The sequence below is a fragment of the Pantherophis guttatus genome, chromosome 2 (assembly GCF_059756535.1).
Source record: "Pantherophis guttatus breed Tessera chromosome 2, ASM5975653v1, whole genome shotgun sequence".
Classification (NCBI taxonomy): domain Eukaryota; kingdom Metazoa; phylum Chordata; class Lepidosauria; order Squamata; family Colubridae; genus Pantherophis; species Pantherophis guttatus.
This window is the reverse complement of record NC_142064.1, coordinates 129,914,827-129,934,089: the sequence shown is the minus strand read 5'-3', so window position 1 is coordinate 129,934,089 and position 19,263 is coordinate 129,914,827. Positions and strand designations below refer to the sequence as shown.

The 19,263-nt window shown below is 39.8% G+C and overlaps 1 protein-coding gene across 2 annotated transcripts in view; it reads left to right on the top strand.

Annotated features, from left to right (window-relative positions):
* ESPL1 (extra spindle pole bodies like 1, separase) overlaps nucleotides 1-19,263 on the top strand; it is a 92,367-nt gene that overhangs the window by 69,979 nt on the left and 3,125 nt on the right. For both annotated transcript variants that reach the window (XM_087886718.1, XM_034419166.2), the window contains exons 14-29: nucleotides 468-639; nucleotides 1,596-1,724; nucleotides 2,610-2,766; nucleotides 3,182-3,291; nucleotides 4,698-5,848; nucleotides 8,159-8,561; nucleotides 10,174-10,326; nucleotides 11,516-11,729; nucleotides 12,900-13,087; nucleotides 13,859-13,986; nucleotides 14,204-14,326; nucleotides 15,440-15,595; nucleotides 15,894-16,067; nucleotides 16,319-16,423; nucleotides 17,940-18,055; nucleotides 18,233-18,316. In XM_087886718.1, the coding sequence (XP_087742844.1) occupies nucleotides 468-639; nucleotides 1,596-1,724; nucleotides 2,610-2,766; nucleotides 3,182-3,291; nucleotides 4,698-5,848; nucleotides 8,159-8,561; nucleotides 10,174-10,326; nucleotides 11,516-11,729; nucleotides 12,900-13,087; nucleotides 13,859-13,986; nucleotides 14,204-14,326; nucleotides 15,440-15,595; nucleotides 15,894-16,067; nucleotides 16,319-16,423; nucleotides 17,940-18,055; nucleotides 18,233-18,316 (3,563 nt within the window). The remainder of the gene's footprint in view (nucleotides 1-467; nucleotides 640-1,595; nucleotides 1,725-2,609; nucleotides 2,767-3,181; nucleotides 3,292-4,697; nucleotides 5,849-8,158; nucleotides 8,562-10,173; nucleotides 10,327-11,515; nucleotides 11,730-12,899; nucleotides 13,088-13,858; nucleotides 13,987-14,203; nucleotides 14,327-15,439; nucleotides 15,596-15,893; nucleotides 16,068-16,318; nucleotides 16,424-17,939; nucleotides 18,056-18,232; nucleotides 18,317-19,263) is intronic.

Sequence of the window (19,263 nt, the reverse complement as noted above, 5' to 3'; positions counted from 1 at the left end):
ATGATTGTTAATGAATCTTCTTGTCCTTTTCACGGTCACATTACTCTATTTTTAACATTTTATCCTTTAGAAAGATTATTGGCATACTTTTGTGAAAAGATTATTAAAAACATTTTCAAACCAGCAATGGTATATAAGGCCTTCCTCCTGAACAACAAGAACTATGATTAACTGGATGATAGAACTGGTGTAACAGAGTCATGTGGCTTAGAAAAGTAAGGAATCAATCTCTTTGCACCATAAGCTTGGCACTTCAAAGGCCTCAAGAGACCAACTTTCTGGGAAGCAAACTACTGTAGAAAGCAAGAAATTGATTCAGTCCCCTTAATTTATTCAATTTACTAACAAATATTGGATACAATCTGCAATCTGAAACATGAATTACTGAAAATGGCTGGCTGATTTCCAGAATGGAGCACAGTCTTCTTAGCAATTGATGTTTCTTCCTCTTTTTTATTTATGAACAGATTGAAGAAGGCCTCAATCTGTTGGTAGAAATCCTTCAAAATCCAACTTTTCAAAGATCCTCTAAGGTCTGGTATCTGCTGCGAGCCAGTGTTCTCCAGCTAACTGCTGCTTATCTTATTTTACCTTCTTCCACTCTCCCACTGACACTCAGACAGAAGCTCTCTGTTCAAGGTGAGTGTGAAAAAAAATCTGTGTTTCCCCTGTTTCTTTCATGTGCAATATGCTTCCTACTATAGGTAGAGAACCAGAAGCAAACTGTAAAATAGCAGGGCAATCCATTCAAACAGAAAGTTTTACCCTATGGTTTTTAAGATCCTCAACTGGTCCAGAAACTGACTTTCAAACCTTAGAGCATAGGGAGCAAAGAAAAGCAGAATTAAAAATAACTGCTCTACGTTCTTAGAGCAGCATTTGTGGGCATTTGGAGAGTCCATCTTGCAGGGGAAGATGGATGGTTAAAGAGTAAGAAATAGGTCTTCCCTCCTGGAAGCTTTCAGCTCCCATTCTCATCCATAAAATGTTAAAAATGGGGTATTTGAGAAGGTGTTTACAAATCATTTCATTCTTTCCTTTAAAATCCCCCCCTCCCAAAAGATGCCATGCTTCTGGAATGCTTCACTGTTTCATTATATGGCCTTTTGATCCTTGGAAAACTATGTAGTGGTGGATTTACCACTATGAAAAACAGCTTATTTCTTAAATGTGCAATCTTGGAAAATATTGTAGGTTGCATTCTTCTGACTAAGGTTTGGTGTGTGGATTTCATATGTGCCTGTAGACAATGTTGTACGGACCACTACGTTATCCAAAAGCAGACGCTGTTCCCCCAAATAAAATATAAATTGAATAAGTTATTAAAAGGAAGAATAGTCTTGTGAGATTTTGTTTATTGGAGTTGTGTTCTTAATTTTGGCATTTGCAGAAATTAAATGGTCCCATGGTCCATGGTTCCTCTGCAGCTATGGTCCCAAGCCACAGGTTGGGAAGAATGATTCTCAACAATACCTGTAACACTCCTCAGAAATAACAACTGTGCAGAGATCCCATTACATGGATCTCTTGAGGAAAGAATTTCTCAAAAGCCAAGGCGTTTAAAGAGTGTAATATTTTTCTCTTCTACTGTGCAGGATGGAAGACGCCTGAAACGGCTCTAAGTGATGCACACAGACTGTACCGTAGCATCCTCTTGAACTTTTCGCTCATTACCAGTGAAGCATCAACAAAAGAGTCTCTTGAGCATCCGTTTATAGACCATGGTAAATTATTACTGTTTTTCTATGTGTATTAAGAACTCTCGCAGTGGCTAAAAGCCTGTGATCTTGAAGCTATTAGCTGTCTATGGCTTTTTAATTAAATTTGCCTAGTATAAAGACTGAAAAAAATATTTTTTTGTATACTGTCTGAAAGTTAGGCAAGTCCTTAGTGATGAAATTCCCTTTTCTAAGGATTTAAAGAAAGGGTCAACACAATCACATTGTTTGCTCCTTTGTTCTCTTGGTCCATTTGCTCTACTAAGTTTGCATATTAGGCTTAAGAATATGTGGGGTAATGCTGACCTAATTTTTAGAAATCTGAAAAGTCATTGTGAAAAATGAAGGCACTACTATGTTCCAAAGGAGCCTGCCCTGTTTCACATTTAACTATGATTATTTTATATTTAGTGATTGCCTTGTATGTCTATTTTGGTTAAACCAATTATTTTAACAATTATTGGGTAAACTTAACATTTAGGGAAAAATAAATACCAGAGAAGGTTTGGAGATGATGCAAAGTGGGAAGAACTGCACTTATCCAGGCAACTATTTCCTCTTTTTTTCCCTAGCTTTGGGAAAAGGTTTGGTGGTTTTGGAGTTTCATTTAGTACATTAACCTATTTGTAACGTATGTATCATAATTATAATACCTTTTGGCTTCAAAATGGCATGAACAACTAATTTATTATAATGATTGGAAAAGACTTTATCGAATCTCAAAATGGGTATTATGTAGCCCAGCTGTGAGCTAAGTAGGATTTTGCTCATGTTCCAGAATGCTTTGTATATTTCACTTACTGAACCATTTAATATCTCAGTTTATGCTCATCTTTGCCACCTCCACATAAAGCTTTTCCTTTCCCTCTTTATTCCTCTCTTCCTTCTCAGGTGATAACCTGGTGCAGAAATGGCAGGTGCTGGCAGATATGTTTGTTTGTTCAGAGCGTTTTGTGTCTCTCCTTAGCAAGATTGAAATTGTAAACGAAGCCAAAGCTTTTTGCCTGGAAACGCTCAAAATTTCCATGAAGGTGCAATCCATTCGATGGTAAGAAATAGGCAGATAAAACAAAAGGGGCAGAATTGTGGGAAATTACAGACTTTGAATTAAAATGAACTTCTAACCCTTCACTAAAACATAAGATGACTTCTGGGTGTTCTTGGTTTGTCTTGACATAGAACTAATCATTTGAAACACTTTGGGATCCATAAAACATTATATATTGCTATTGTTGCTGTTGCTCTTATTACTTATTGCAGCAAGAATAATGCTAACAAAGGGACTATGAATTATTTCAAAGGAATTGTGTGCGGTGTATATAAGATTGGGTGCATCTGTTAGTGAATGGCAGTTGCAAGTCAAAAATTTGAAATGTTGACTAACTGGGCCGCTAAGCCCATGGAAACAATGAAGGATACCATCTTGTTACAGAGGATATGTGGCTTTTTACTTTTCTTCTTAGGTGTGCTCGCTTTCTGGTTCTGAAGAGCGAGCTGGAGCTCCAGCGCAACAATCTGGATCTGTGTGGCTCAGATCTTGAGCAGGTCCTCTTTCTTCTTGAATCGGGCACAGGTGATAAATCTAAGCAGGGTTGAATTATTTTATTTATTTTACTTAATTTTATTTTATTTACTTAAGACATTTACATAGCTGCCCATTTTCTAACCACTTCCAGGCAGCTCCCAATCAAAAGTGAAAACATATAAAACCATATTAAAACTATTAAACCAAGCACATTAAAGCATTAAAAACAACAAAAATAATGGTAGCGCTGAGGGCTTTTTGTTGCAAGGAATATGTTGGTTTGAATGGATTGATCAACCACTCTATTAAAAAAACCAGTCTTACTTGGAGCAACTGAGGTTCCAGGTTGATAGATTGTATTTCATTTCAGGCGGCAATTTATTTAAGCTGTGTTTCAGGAATAATGTGAAGGCTTTAAAAAAAAAAGAGCAAGTGTTGGTGGGGGAAGGACCACATTACATTGCCCTCCTGGTGAGTGGTGCCATCTCCCACCAGTTTATTTTGTGCAAAAGAAGCTAGAATTTGCAGAACAGGATTCATTGTCAAATTATGAAATAATAAATTGAGAGCCTATTCTTAAGATTTGTGCTCAAATTCCAGTAATCTTCACAACAGAGGTAAATATTAGGAAGCAAGACATTAGAGGATGCTGTCCTGGGGAATTCAACATAATGCCCCTGACAAAACCTTTGATCTTTTTGATCAAAAACGTCAGATTTTTTTCTATGTTGCTTCTATTAGCATTTCAATACATTGGTCAGTTTTTGAGGATCATTTGCATAGCATTTCAGACTTTAGACCAGAACTTAGTTTCTTTAGGACTTAAACTTAGTTTCTTGGTGAAATGATTTGTTTTTATGACTAGCCAAAGAAGCTGAATGTGGTTGAGTCTTGAGGTTTTTTTTTTTTTAACTCCCTTCTCTCTTTCAGGGCTAAATTGCTATTTACATAACTGCTCTTTGTACTCCTCTACATCTGGAGCCCAAAGAATTGGCCTGGGCATTTTTGGTAGTAGTTCTTGACAGAAACTTTGACAAGTTCTACTTGTCAAGAACTTGTCAAGTTCTACTTGACTCTGAGTTCTACTCAGAGTTTGTTTCTGAAAAGATCTTCCCTAAAATAGGAGAATCTTTGCAAGTCTGTCAAAATTAGTGGGAGGAAATACATTCGAATAGTAGCAAACTTGAAGATAAAGTTTTGTTCTCCGAGCTTGTGGGTTGGTTTCTGAATGTTTCATTACCAGGCTAGGTAACATCTTCAGCCGAGTTTAGGGGATGTCAGTGTCCGTGTTCTTCGGTTTATAAGGGCTTCAGGTATGGGTGTGTCAAGTGAGGGCCTTGTGATGGGTCACAAACTTGTTTAAGCATTTAAGAAAAGGTTGTAGATTTTTCATTTTGTTAAGTTCATTGATAGGAGAAGACATTACTGAATGAACCTTTCTCTTTTATTGCTAGTGTTTGAAACCAAAGAAGGAAATGGGGAGGTGAGAATCAAGCCCAAAAAAGGAGGCCCTAAGGGCAAGAAGCCCGAAAGCCTGCACTTGGAGTCTACCGAAGAAGAACAGACTTTCTTGAAAGAAGCCTGCCTTGAATTCATTGATACAGTCTCTGTGCAGAAGACTCTAACTACTTCACCTGTCCTGAGGCCGAAGCTGAAAAAACAGCCCAGTTTCTTGAGCCACTCAGATAAGTGTTGCTGTTTGCTATGTTCTGATGTCATCCTCTCCACCATCTGCCTCCGTTGGCTGATCATCTCAGTGGAGGGAGATTTGACATTTGGGAAGAGGGGGGAAGGATTGCATCTCCTTGAGGCCATTTTGCAACGGTGCACCACTGTGGCCCAGCGCATCACCCAGGTGGTAGCAGGTGTATGTCAGCAGGAAGGGAAGAAAGTTGTCGCTCCATGTCAGTCCACCGTTGGGTTCCTTGATGGCCTAATGGCCCACATCTACGTTCTTCTGACAAAGCAAAGCATGAACAGCAGTAGACCAGGGAAGAAACTCTGGCAGTTTCTGGAGAAGGGTTTGACCTTCCTTTCCTCCAAAAGGCCTCAACTGCTTGAACTTGAATACTGCAGGGCCCAACTCCTCCTTGCCAGAGCTGTGGCTGCAATTTCTGTTCTCACCTCCAGACAAGACAGTTATGCAGAAAATATACTGTCCAGTACTTGGTCCTGGAAGTCCCCATTGCCTCTTACCGGAAACCAGGAAATCAAGCCAGGAACAACAACAGAAGAGACTTTCAATACAGTTTATGCATCATCTCTGAAAAGCAGAACAAAGAAGCAGCCAGGACCTGTCTCAAAATCGAAGCCTAAGAGAATCAGAGGGACCAAAACTCAGCCTGTGGTCAACCTAAATGACCCCTTTGCCCTGGCTGACTCTGATTCAGACACTCCTCCCATTGTTCTTAAGCCCCCTATTGAATCCTTCTGTACCCCCGCCCAAAAATCCCTTCCGGTCTCCAAGAAAAACCTGTCCTTAAGTGCCAAGTCCATCATTACCCACAAGGCTCCATTTGTGGTGTTTGAGGAATCCTCTCCAAAACTGAACCCTGAACTTCCAAAGGCTCCCAAAGTAACCAGGAGAATGAAATCCCGAATTAAGGTAACTTAATTAACTTGAGGGGTCGAATAACCATGCAATGAAAGGAGGTTTGACTTTGCAAATGAATAAAGATGTTATTCTCATAAAACACAGAATATTTTGCTTAGCTGGTGTATACATATATAAAGCGGGCTGGCTTTAATTGCAAATGCATTACATGTGTAATCAACATGTTCCTTGTGGGTGTTGATATAGTGGTGGTCTCAAAAGCTCCAAGAATCTTAACCAGTGGTTGGGCAGGATGACAAGTTAATGGTTCATTGCACGGTCAGCCAGATGTTTAGACTAGATTTGGCATTTTTATTGAGCCCTTCCCAAGGAACTGGGACAGGCAGATGTTGATGTTTGTTATCTTCTCTAGATCTTTCTCTTCAGTTGTCCCCAGGCACTGCCATGTCCACTATTCTGACTTTTTTTTTTGGTCTTTCTGATGAACAATTGTTTAAGTCTGAGGTATTATATAGCAGGTGCCTGTCGGTATGAATTCTAAAGTCCCAGACCACTTTAGTTTCTTCATTTTTTTTTATTTATTTATATGCCACCCTTCTCCGGAGACTCAGGGCGGCTTACAATGTGCTCAGCAATAGCCTTCATCCTTTTGTATATTTATACAAAGTCAGCTTATTGCCCCCACAACTGGGTCCTCAATTTACCTACCTTAGAAAAGATGGAAGGCTGAGTCAGCCTTGAGCCTTGGCGAGATTCGAACCTGCAGTAATTGCAGGCAGCTGGTCTTAATAACCAGCTTAATAACAGGGTGCCTTAGACCACTGTACTAACAAGGCTTTCAATTGCTTTCTCGGTTTTGTGGTCCTGTCAGTTCTTGCTTGCAGACAAATGGTATTTCTTGCATATCTTCCAAAGCATCATTGTTGCTACTTTGTCCTGCTGTTGTTTTTAGTCACTCTGTGCGATCTTTTTTGCAGCAGTGAACTAAGTGGTCCACTGTTCCTTCAGCTTCTTTGCAGAAGCGGCACTTACTGTCTGTTACTGTCTTCTCAATACTGGCTTTCTATGCATTTGATCTTAAGGCAGCCAGAATTAGCCCCTCTGTCTTTTTCTTCAGCTTTCCTGCTCTTAGCCATGGCCAGGTCTTATTATTATCCGCTTTGTCTGCTGTTTTTTTTTTTAAAATGACCATGTAATACTTTGTCTTTCCATGTCCCTTTTTGGTGGTTATTATTATTAGATTTTTATCCCAACGTTTTAATGTATATTTTGGTCAACTCAAGGCACTAAACGTACCTCATATTCCTGCCTCCTATTTTCCCCACACCAACAGTCCAATGAAATAGGTTGAGCTGAGAGAGAGGACAACTAATCTTTCATGCCTAAGTGAGGCCAAGAACCCAAAATCTCATGGTTTCCAGCATCTTAACCACTATACCAAACTTTTGCTGTATTCCAACCTCTCACCCACCCCCACACCCACCCCGCAAAAAAACCCCATGTTCCTGATTAGGGAACATGATTATTATAGTATATAGTTGATATATAGCCTTTTTTGGGGGAAAAAAATCAGCATTCTTTACTTCTGCATGTTACAGTTGTAATGGTTGCTTCGACCACTTGATACACAATATAGGTGTTTTTTTTTATAGTATATAGTTTTTTTCCTCATGCCATCACTCCTGAACTCCCAATCTCACAGTGCTGTTTTATGTCTAAGTATATTTACTCATGTTGTGTGGCGTTAGTATGGCTATAATATTTGTATGGCTATAATATTTTTATTATCCTTCCCATGTTCTTTAATACCCCCTCCTATTGGTAACATTATCATGATTATTATTATTCTGTTGCTTTGTGTGTACATTGAGAGTTTTTACACTGGAGATAAATTCTTTGTGTGTCGAATCACACCTGGCCAAATAAAGCCTATTCTATTCCATTCCACTCCACTCCACTCCACTCCACTCCACTCCACTCCACTCCACTCCACTCCACTCCACTCCACTCTACTCTCATTGAAAAGCATATAAATCTCTCTGTTTCTAAATTTTTAAAACACAGACACTTCTTGCTTAACAATCCTAATTGGAACCAGAACATCCATCACTAGCGATGATGTCATTAGGCAAAACATCACATGACTGCACTGCTTAGTGATGGCGGTTTTGACAGTCATTAGGTGAGGACCTCATGCTTCTCCTGCCTTACAGCACTCACTTCCACTTCAAACCCACCCATCCACCTAACTCCCTCCATCTCTCTGACCCTTTTTGGCCATTCTGTACTCTACCATCCCTGCTGCTCCCTTCACCTTCTTTTCCAAGAAAATGAGAAATCCCATCCTTTTGTCCTCCCCAGATTCCCTTCAGCGATGACAGTGATGCTGAAAGCCATCCAGAAGCAGGGCCAGAATCCCAGCTCCGTGTTGAGAATGAACCAATGGCTGCTACTCGCAGGACAGGACGGAGGGTAACATCTAACAGAAAACCAGCTAAGGCAAACCTTGCTAAAACGGAGAAGTGCAGCGCTGGCTCTTCACAGGAACATTCCAAAATGGTAAACCCCCAGCTTGGGAGGCCAAGCACTAGGAGAGGCACTAGACAACAAAAGCAAGCAGAAATTCAGAAAGCTTCCAAGGAGAGAATTCTTCAGGAAGATCAAGGAGGAGGAGAAGAGAAAGAGATTGTAAAGACAAACAAGGAGATCTCAGAAGACAACATTGAAGTCTTGCGAGGTTCTGATGAAGAGGAAGCTATTAAGGGTAGGCTTTATTTTATGAAAATAGAAAGCAAAAATCAAGGGGTGAATAGCCTGCAGATTCATATTAATATCAGCAGAAATGCAAAACACTGACGCGGAAATCGAAATTGGAAATGGAGCTGAGATTATAGGGATATAAATAAGCTCCATCTGAACTAAGAAACTGGAGGATACATGGTTTCTGTCAGTCTCTTCTTCTCCCCATCTGTTTCCTTCCTTCCCTTCTTATGCTTTATGCTTTGAAGCATAGCACCCACTGGGCTCCAGTGGGCGTGGAGATCTGTTAAACACAGATTCTTAAGGGGTTTGGAAAAACGTAAAAGCAACAAGGAAGGAAAGAAATCAACAGAAAAAAAATCTGCTTTAACTTATATCTAAAATTTACCAATGGAAGTAGTATTGATTTCTGATCCCAACTTCCTGCTTACTTCAAATTCTTCTTTGCTTGCCTGGCCCAACAGTTGTGGTAGCCAACTGAAAAAGGAAATGTTCATGCCAATTTTTTTTGGGGGGGTGGGGGTGGGGGGGTGGGACATAAAATTAAAAATTGGCTGGAGGAAATTACCCAATTAAAAATGGAATTTAAACCATTTAAACCATTATTCCTAATAATTAGGGATAATTATTCCTAATTATTAGGAATAATTAACCCAAAAATAGACAAATCTTTACAATATCTAATACTTCATATATTAACAGCAGCAGGGATTACCATTGCATACGGATGGAAACAAAATAACATACTAGGAGAGGAAACAGTAATTCCAAATATTCTACAATGTGCAGAAATGGATAAGATGACACTAAAAACTAAGGAGAGGGAAGAGTTGGAATATTATAGAGTGTGGAACAAACTATATGATTGGTTAGAAAAAAGAAATCAAAATAAGAATTTGGAATATTAACTTAATCAGGTTAAAACTAGGAAGTGTAAATTACTGAATAGTGTTAACCGGATAATGATGGTTCTGTAAATAGATACTAATGTATAAGTACGTAGATGAACAATTGAATAAGAATAGAGAATATATATTCATGTCGATACAGTAAGATGTAAAAATAATATATGATGTAATGTTATGTTTGTTATGTGTTTTTGTTTTTTGTTGTATTTTTCTTTATTTTATTTTTAAAAGTCAAAAGTTCAATAAAAAATATTTTTTAAAAAAAGAAAAAGGAAATGTTCAGGCCTTGCTTCTCTAAAACTTTGCCTTTGTATTTGGAATTTTTTAAAATTGATTTTTACGAGACTCAGCATGATCATTTCCATCCACTGAGATCGCATCATATATCATGTAGCTGAATATTTCAACCCACCTGAGCAGAAGCCTCCTTACTTTTCAAATATATTACTGTGGATTTGCAGCAACAGGCCCACATAGATGATGCACTGTAAATCCATAAATCAATCTTTTCTAGATGTTTACTGTCCAGATTAACATATCTTCAGCAACCCTGATTTAACACTAGAAGGCATCAAATGTTGAGTTTCCAGCCTTTGTGGACTTAGAAAGAAGGCATGGATTATGATCATAGCCTCAAAGGCAATATTTTGACGTCTGGTCTGGGCAAAATCAAAAAGTTTTGGTGTTCTGTTTCTTTATCTCCTGCAGAAACTCGAGGACAACCAAGTACAGAAGATCAGGAGGTCCTCCGGAGAGATTTTAGCACTGCCTTACAGGGAGGGTTTTCAGCTACAGAGAAGAAAGCTTTGGAAGATCCCTTCAACTTAAACGCACTTGCCTCCTCACTAGACGCCCCTGCTGGTAAAGAGCCACTGAAATCTGTTTTCTGTCAAATCTTCTTTTAAAAATGATATTATTGTTGGAAAGATTTACCTAAACTATGGTTTACACAATATACTGTGTGAAAACCCTTTCATCTTTTTTAACAGAGAAGTTTGAATTCTGCTATTTTTGTGGATGATTTATTTTTACATTTCTATCCTAGTTTTCACTGCTACAGTTGACCAAGTTCAATCTATTGCCTAGGTTTACTGGTATTTTTTAGACTAGTGTCCTTTGATGTAGTTTTTGATGATTCCAGAAATCATTGGTTGTACTGGCAATGGCTGATGAGATGAGAAACCTATGCATCATGGAAGGCACTGGACTGGGGAAGGCTGAGTTAAGAATATCAGCAATAGTTTGTACCAGCTGCCTTCCGCAAGCAAAAATCCATAGATTTCAGCCTATTGCTGGCAATTCTCATGACTCAGAATTCTTAGATTACGAACACATCTGCTTTCTTGGTACCGATTTAGTAATATTGAGACATAAATTAGTTTTTTGAGTGTCAAAAGTATTAATTTATATCTTATAGGGCTGTAATAGGAGGAGTGAAGCAACTAAGTCCACCCAGTTCAGTCTATAATTAAACATTTGCTTGGTTAGCAAAGGGCATTAAGAATGTCCTAATTGGTTCCACATGGTAAGGGAAGTTTCCATGATAGCCATAGGCAAACTAGGACTAAGGAGAGATGACTCAGTCAACCTGGGCTTCATACTAGCAGGAGAAAAAGTAAAATTAGTGTCCCCATGACAAACACAGGAATTGAGTTGGCTACTTGAGAAAAAATCTTTTAAATCTACCGAAATGCTAGTTGTCTGGCTGCAGCCTGTATGGGTTACCTCTTTATAATGTTTAAAACGGAAAATGAAGAATCATATCTATCCTGGCTTGAGCTACGAGAAGGATGTGGAGTGCAGATCTACAAATGAAGATTTAGGAAAGAAGAACTTATTTCTGAATGTATTTTGGCTGGCGTAGCCCACATTGGGAGGAGAGGGAACCATGACTAGAGAAATCAGGTTAATAGATTAATATTGCAAATTCAAAAGGAGAACTAACGAACACTGCTCGAGTATGAAATGAGTAATAATCTCAACATAACCGCATTCGGGTTTTCACTGATTGTCGGCTTTTGTTTTTCTTCCCTAACTTGCAATGTTACAGACATCTTATCCATGGACTCAGTCTATGACTCCCTGCAAGCTGCTTTTCATTCAATTGCCCATTATCCACTGGGTGCCCTCTACAACCATCTCTGTCAACTCATGGCGCTGTGTATTGGGAACCAGGACCCCATTGCTACTGCCTATCTGGTTTCTGAGTCAGTCTCTATCACTCTTCGTCATCAGAAGGTGACCATGATTCATAAGAAAGTCAAGTAAGTTCATAGTGATGGAAGGGGAAAAGGGGAACATGGTGTTGTGGCCCATACGCGGCCTGTGCAGCTAGTAGCTGATTCAGACAGTGAGGAGGCTGGTGTGGTGCTGCGCCAGCAGCCTGTGCATCTGGCACTTGAGTCAGACAATGAGGAGACTGGAGAAGATGTGGTGCCAGAGGTGGGGATTCAGCCAGGGCCTTCAGAACCTCCAGAAGCTCCCTTAACCGAAGAGGAGGAGCCTCTTCTCGATGCACAGGCGCACAGAGCTGCCAAAAGGCAGGAGTGGCTCCTCAGGAGGAGGTCTCCTTGAGAGTAAGGCTTGGAGCTAATTGGCCACTCCCTTAGCCTATTTAAGGAGGAACACCGACTGAAGCAATTTTCAGGGAACAACTTAGTTCACATACCTTCATGTCTTGTCTTGCTTATCTTATCAGCTTCCTACAAATTGCTTCTGGGCATTCTGCCAACCATAGTAAGCTTTCAGTTATTCTTCTTTGAATTCTTCTTTGAATTGTATATAAAATATACAAAAGTATGAAGGCTATTTCTTAATGCATTGTAAGCCGCCCTGAGTCTCCGGAGAAGGGCGGCATATTAAAAAAAAAAAAAGAAGAAGAAGAATTCTTGGTGGCTGTTAATGCAATTAATTAACAGCCGTTGTTGTAAAAGACTGGTTTATTTAGTAAACTAAGGTTTGATCTGACTTTGTGTGTACTGTGTTCTTTGGGGTCTGTAGCTGGGGCAGAACACATGGTATCTTATCAATTTGACAAGTGTGGCAAGTGCAAGAATGTAAAAACGACACCAAACAATCCTATCCTTATTCACCATGCTGGTGGATCTGAACAAGGTTCCTCATTAGAAGGAGATAATCCCAGAACAGGAGTTCATAAAGGTGCTTATCAGACAGACTCTTTCAGTGATTTTGCTGTGATTTTATACCAAATGGAAGTAAAGTTGCAAGAGATGCAGGAGAACTGTCTTATTACTATGAATCTTCTGGAAATCAGATTAGTAAACCATGCAGAGATATAGTGGGTAGCCTCCCTGTGGGTATATATTTGTGAAACATCTATAGAAAGGAGTACATCTGAAAGCATATTTTTGCAATAAAGCAGAGACACATTTTAAGAATGTTTTAATAATTTTAGTGTTACATTTCCTCCTTAGCAAAATTAAAAAAACATCAGTGGCCAGTGTTTCCAAGCAACTGGAGGCACTTACCCTGCAAGAAGGAAAAGCGGATTCTCGGCTTCAGCAGCTCTTAGAACTTCAGAACGTTTTTGAGTTCAGTTGCCCCAGCTCAACAGGGTTGGAAACTAAGAAATTCAGAGAAGGCCTGCAGGAAATCCCCCCTGGTATGTGATGGATGTGTAAGACAGAATTGTATTTTGATTGTGGTTGGCAAGTAGCACCACTCTGAAAAGGAAGACTGTTCTCAGACATAAGGGGGCCTTCTCAGAGATGTATGTTAATGTGCACGTGGGCATATATGTGCGCCTTCAGGTCAGTTTTGAATCTTCATGACTGGACTAGCCCCTCCAATTTTCTTGGCAAGGTTTTTTGGGGGGAAGTCCTTTGCCTTATTTGCTAAGAGAGAATGACTGGTCCAAGGTCACCCAGCTGGCTTCATGCCTAAGGCTGGACTAGAACTCATGGTGTCCTGGTTTCAAGCCTGGTACCTTAACACTACACCAAACTGGTTCTTGTGCATTAATACAGGTAGTCCTTGACTTACAACAGTTTAGTGACCGAAGTTACAACATCACTGAAAAAAGTGACTTATGACTGTTTTTCATACTTAACCAACATTGTAGCATCCCCATGGTCATGTGATTTACATTCAGAGTTCTGTCCTGCCCATCTTTTTTCAATCGTTAATTGGGTTTTTCATTTTACTGCTCTAACTTTTGGGGGGCTAAAAAATACAGGGTTTAAAGGAGGAGAGCGATGAGCAGAGATGATGGCTTGAAGGCCTAGTTCAAGATATTGAAGTAGAATTTTCTCTGTGTTGTGCTTTGGCAAACAACACAGTTTTTTGCCTGTGTTGTTTTACTGTGATATTACTACCTCGTTACATTTTCTCTTTTCAATTGACTTATTTAAGAGTCTTGCTGTCTCCTTCTTAGGAGTCACTGTGTGCATAATGACTCTGGTGAGCACCCAGCCAGAGACCACTGGGGACATCCTCTTATTGACAAGGTTAGAGAAAGGTGCTACTCCTGTGAACATCCAGATACAGACTCTGCATGCCAAGGTAAGAACAGCAAAAAGGAGAACTTTAAATCAGGGGTCTCCAACCTTGGCAACTTGAAGACTTGTGGACTTCAACTCCCAGAATTCCTTAGCCAGCAAAGCTGGGTTCTGGGAGTTGAAGTCTTCAAGTTGCCAAGGTTGAAGACCCCTGCTTTAAACTTTCTGGATTCAGGCCATGTTTTATCTCATAATATTCCTTGGTGTGTTTTGTTTTCCAGGTCTCCTTAAGTGCAGCTCTAAGTGAATTCGAAGCCATCCTGCAAAAACAAAAAGAGATCTCAAATTTCACACAGAAAGAGGATTGGTGGACTGGTCGGATAGCATTGGACAAAAGAATGATGGTGAGTCTGCTTTCCTACTACACATAGTTCTCTTTCATATCAAGGGCAAAAACCCTTCATTTAATAGATTAAATTAATCCAATTTAGTTCTGCCTATATTAAAACTACTTTCCTCTTTCAGTCAAGTTAAAATTTGCAGTTTAGTTAGTTTACTTTATTGATTAGCCCTTGTGCCATATCGAAGTGCAGAGTGCAGAGTTCCAGACACAAATTATTACTAAAATCTGATTAAAAACCGTCTAAAATGGAATTGGATAAAATACAATTTAGAACGGAATTGGAATAAAATACAGTTTAAAATGAAACTGGAATAAAATACAATAATTTAATATATAGATAAATAAAATATGATAAAATTATATTTCGCTATCACCCCTACAACCTACCTCAATCAGTCCCACATATGCCAATCTCAACCGAACCATTTTGCTTAAGTACTGTGCTGTGTTAAATGTTATTTTCAGAATCTGGCCACACATAAGGTAACTTGTTTTGATATGGGGATCCCAGTAGGTCATTCGTTTGGTATATAGACCAAAGTACCTGTCTCTCACCCTCTTCTACAGGCAACAATCAAATAGGATGCAAGCCAGATCTTCTACCTCTTCTGTTCTGCAGGTGCAGAGACGTTCATTGTAGGGTATAGAATGGAATCTCCCATATCCGACCATTTTGTCAGTCCTCTTGGTGGCTTCATCTCTGCTCTATAGTTTTCAAGGAATATAATGCCCATGATGTCCATGATCCTCTGGACATAAATTATGTTGAATAGGGATAATGGGATTGCTAATCTAAGCACATGTAAAAGGCACTGCATTGACAAAAGTTGAGGTGGTGACAAGCTTGAAACGTTCTGAGTTCAACAAAAAGAATGGGAGATCAGGGTGATGTGCTGTCTTGATTGTGCAATCACATCCAATTCCTTCATGCTCCGTTTTTTCAAGTTCTCCCTCCCCAACACACACACACACACACCCAATACACATGTAATGAACTTTCTTCCTTTGATGGGAATCAGAATCAGGTCAGAGGTAGCATCCTCCAAACCACACTGCTGTTGTGCTGTTCTGCCCCCACCCCCGGTTAAAAGGACTCTTCTGCTTGACTCTACAGGCGTTGATGGATTCTCTGGAGACACATGTGCTGAGCTGCTGGAAGATTGCACTACTACCAGCCTGTGAGAATGACAGCTTGGTGAAAGAAGCCACCCATCTCCTAACACATCTTAGAGAATGTGGTTGTGAAAAGGTCGATTTAGCTTTGCTTAAGGTGAGGAGATGGACAGGCTTTGACCATAGAAAGTGAGGTTAGCCAGGTACACCTTGTCTTCAAAATGGAGATTAAAAAGGGGGGGGGGGATTAGTTCTTCTGTCGGCACACCTTCAGAATTTTAATAAACCTCCAGCCTGCAACATTTTCGGTCTCAAATGAGAAATCTGCCATGTTTTTAATTCCAATTGCCTTTTTGTTTTCTACTGTTATGATCGGCTCAGGTTATTATTATCAGGCAGCTCCGGACATGGGGATTTTTTTGTTTTGTTTTGTTTTGTTTTGTTTTGTTTTATAGGTCATACTGGCTGGATCCCATCTGTTAACTCCACAACTTGTGGAGCACTTGGTACGGGGCCTTCACCCAGCTCAACCTGAGAGAGCCCTGAGCCTTCTACAGGAGACAGTGGACAAACTGAAATCATACACTGGCCAGGCACCAAGTGGCCACTTGGTGCTTGTGCTGGATAAAGTGAGTAAGGATGGAGCCCATCTCTGTTTCACCACAGGGATGAGCAAATGGCAAGGGCAGCATTCTTGTATTGTGCAAGAGGCTGCTGCCTGGATTCTCATCCCATGGAAACATGTAGAGAGAATCATCATGAAATATTTTGATCTTCTAAATGTTCCAAGACTGGCCCAGCAACTTACCATATTATTGACTTGCTTCACCCAATAAATGTTTCATGGAAGGGGAACTGACCACTTGATCTTTCTTTGCAGCATCTCCAGAAGCTTCCTTGGGAAAACATACCATGCTTAAGAAGCCAGTCAATAACCCGGTTACCATCTCTGCACTTTCTGCTTAGCTACTCACTTGCGAAAAAGGTGAAGTAACTCTCTGGAGGCTGAGAGCTTGACTCAGATATGCTCTTTTCCATCACCCTTTCTGATGCATTTAATAGCAATTTTAACGCTATCACTAAATAACAGTTATTTTGCATCTTAGGGTTCTGCCTCATTATTGGAGTCTAAAGGGAAAAGGGGTGCTTAATAAATGCTAGGAGGCACTATTTTGCAAGAATCTGGGGAGATTTTTAGGAGATAGTATTCATTTCCTTGCTTCCTCTCTGGCAAGTGGCAAGGAAGACTGATTCACTTAAGCTGGCCAATGCTATTAGCATCAAAGCCTCCGTCTCTGATTTGTATAGTTTAGGCATTAGTTCTGATGGACGAACAAAAATTGACTCACCTAGTTCTGGTACTGGGTGAGATTACACCCAGTAGGTGAGATTATTAGTATTATTAAATTTATTTACTGCCTATCTCGCTATGGGCTACTCTAGGTGGCTAACAATCATTTTTAAAAACAATAAAAAGGAAATTTAAACAAAGTGATTTGTTTAATAGAACAAAATAATAGAACAATAAAACAAACAACAAAAAAGAAAACAAAGAAAATACATCAATATGATTATAAAAAAGATAGGAGCAGAAAGTAGGGAGGGGAGGTGGCTTGCTGTCAATCTAGCAGCCACTTCTAGAGTTGAATCCCCCATTGGATCCCCAGGCCAATTTGCAGAGCCAGGTCTTTAGGCTCTTATGGAAGGATAGGTGATTGGGGGCAGATCTTACCCTGGAAGGCACTGCAGCAGAGAAGGCTCTTCTTCTGGACAGTCGGAGTTCTTCAACCAATGGGATCCTCATTAGGCCTTCTCTGCTGGCCTAAGTAGAGCAACTGAGCTGTTTTGAGCTAAGAAAACTAGTATAATTTCTATAGCTCTAAAAACTCAGTTCCTTGTCTTGAGAAAGCCAGTGTGCAAACTAGGAGGAACAATCAACTTGATTGAGAGTGAAATATTGCTTACAAGTACTATTGTTTGTTTAAAGAATTTTAACTTTAAACTTTAAATTTGGGGGGGGGAATTGAATGCAATTCCCCCCCCCCCAAATAGTTTAAAATAACCATTAAATAGTTTTTTAAAAGACTGAACAATATTAAGGGAGACCAAAGATGGTTGAATAGATAGAATAGAGATAGAGAGAAACAAACACAGATACAGATAAAAATATGGCTACATTAGAGCTTGATATACTGCAAGAAGTCATTTCGAAGAACAGTACAATTTGTGGTAAACCTGTCTTGGCTCAGAATCAATGTGCTAACCACAGCATGAATCCCACAGTGGCCTTCCTTGATGCTCATTGGTGCTTTTACAGCTGATAATAGAAGACACACACACACACACACACACACACACACACACACACACACACTCATTCACTTTCTTCTCATGGACTTTAGATAATGAAGTGAAAATCCTCACATCCTAAAATTCGTGCCTGATTTCATGGTGCTTTATCGCCATCTAATGAAGCAACTCTTTTGATCTCTCTCAAACAGTATCAGGAAGAGACTATCCTTGATCATGGAGTCGATAGCAGCAGTACCTTCTATGTTCTGAACCCACACAAAAATCTTCCTGGCACAGAGCAGATGTTCAAAGAATGGTTTCAAGGGTAGGTATTTGCACTATGTATCTATCGCAGCCCATTTTGGATCCATCAGGGAAACCATAGCATTACACAATCTGTCCATAGGCTTCCTTTTGAATCAAGGTTGCTTACCATGTTGACACAGCTAAACTCACTCACTCCAACCAATCATCTTTTTTTTCTCTGCTTATTATTTGATAGTGAACCTGGATGGACAGGAGTGGTGGGAGAGGTTCCCAGTACAGACCAAGTACCACTGGCCCTCGAAGAACGTGACCTCTACATGTGAGTACAAGACAGTTGCATATCCTCTACTAGTGCCAACAAAAAGTTTGAATGCTTGAATAAACTGCAGATAGAAAACCTGTGTAATGAAAGCTATTAAAACATAGAGGAAGTGGATCCTGGGTCTGACGTAGTTGCTCCGAGAGAATATCATTTTTCTTGGTTAGACTCTTAATTGCAAGGGTTCTTGCCTTTAAAAAAAGGTTTTAATACAGTAGATCTCAGTTACATAGGCTCATTGGAGAAATGCTATTCATTGTCTGAGAAGTATGTGAGCAGAGGTCTAGAGCAGGGCTGTCAAACTCGCAGGCCGGATGCGTCACTCACTGGCCACGGCCACGCCCGGTTTAGTGAAGGGGGGAAAGTCGCGATACGTCACGTGATGCTGCCATGACGAGGAGAGTTTGACACCCCTGGCTTAGAGAATGCAGGAAAAAGGAAAAGTAAAAAAAAAATTGCTCAGGAATACATTTTTTTCTGAATTTAAACACTGTTTACTGTTCCTTAAGAATTTATATATTTAAAGTCTCAGATAATAGTTATGCAAAACCAAAATATCACAGAGAAGTAAGAACTGGTTTATGGGGAAAGAAAAACGTTTCTATGCCATAACTATATTTTGGGCTATTTACCAGGACAACAGTGTTGGAAACGCTTTGATTTCCTCCCCACCCCCCTTTTTCCCATTCCTATAATATTTATTAGTGGCTTTTATGACCCTACATTAAATGACAAGATAAGCAACAAGCTGATCCTGAAGCTTGTAATCCAAGCCTAGCCTCTTCCTAGAACCATATCAGCAAGTCATGTGCAAGAACACATTTAATAGATGTGTTCAGTTCAGCTGGGAGGTTTTGGCTCTTTGTAGCCAATTTCTAAACAAGGGGAGATGATCTCTTAGCAGACCTAATTCTTTTGCCAGCATCAAGCAAGAATGCCAGAGGAAA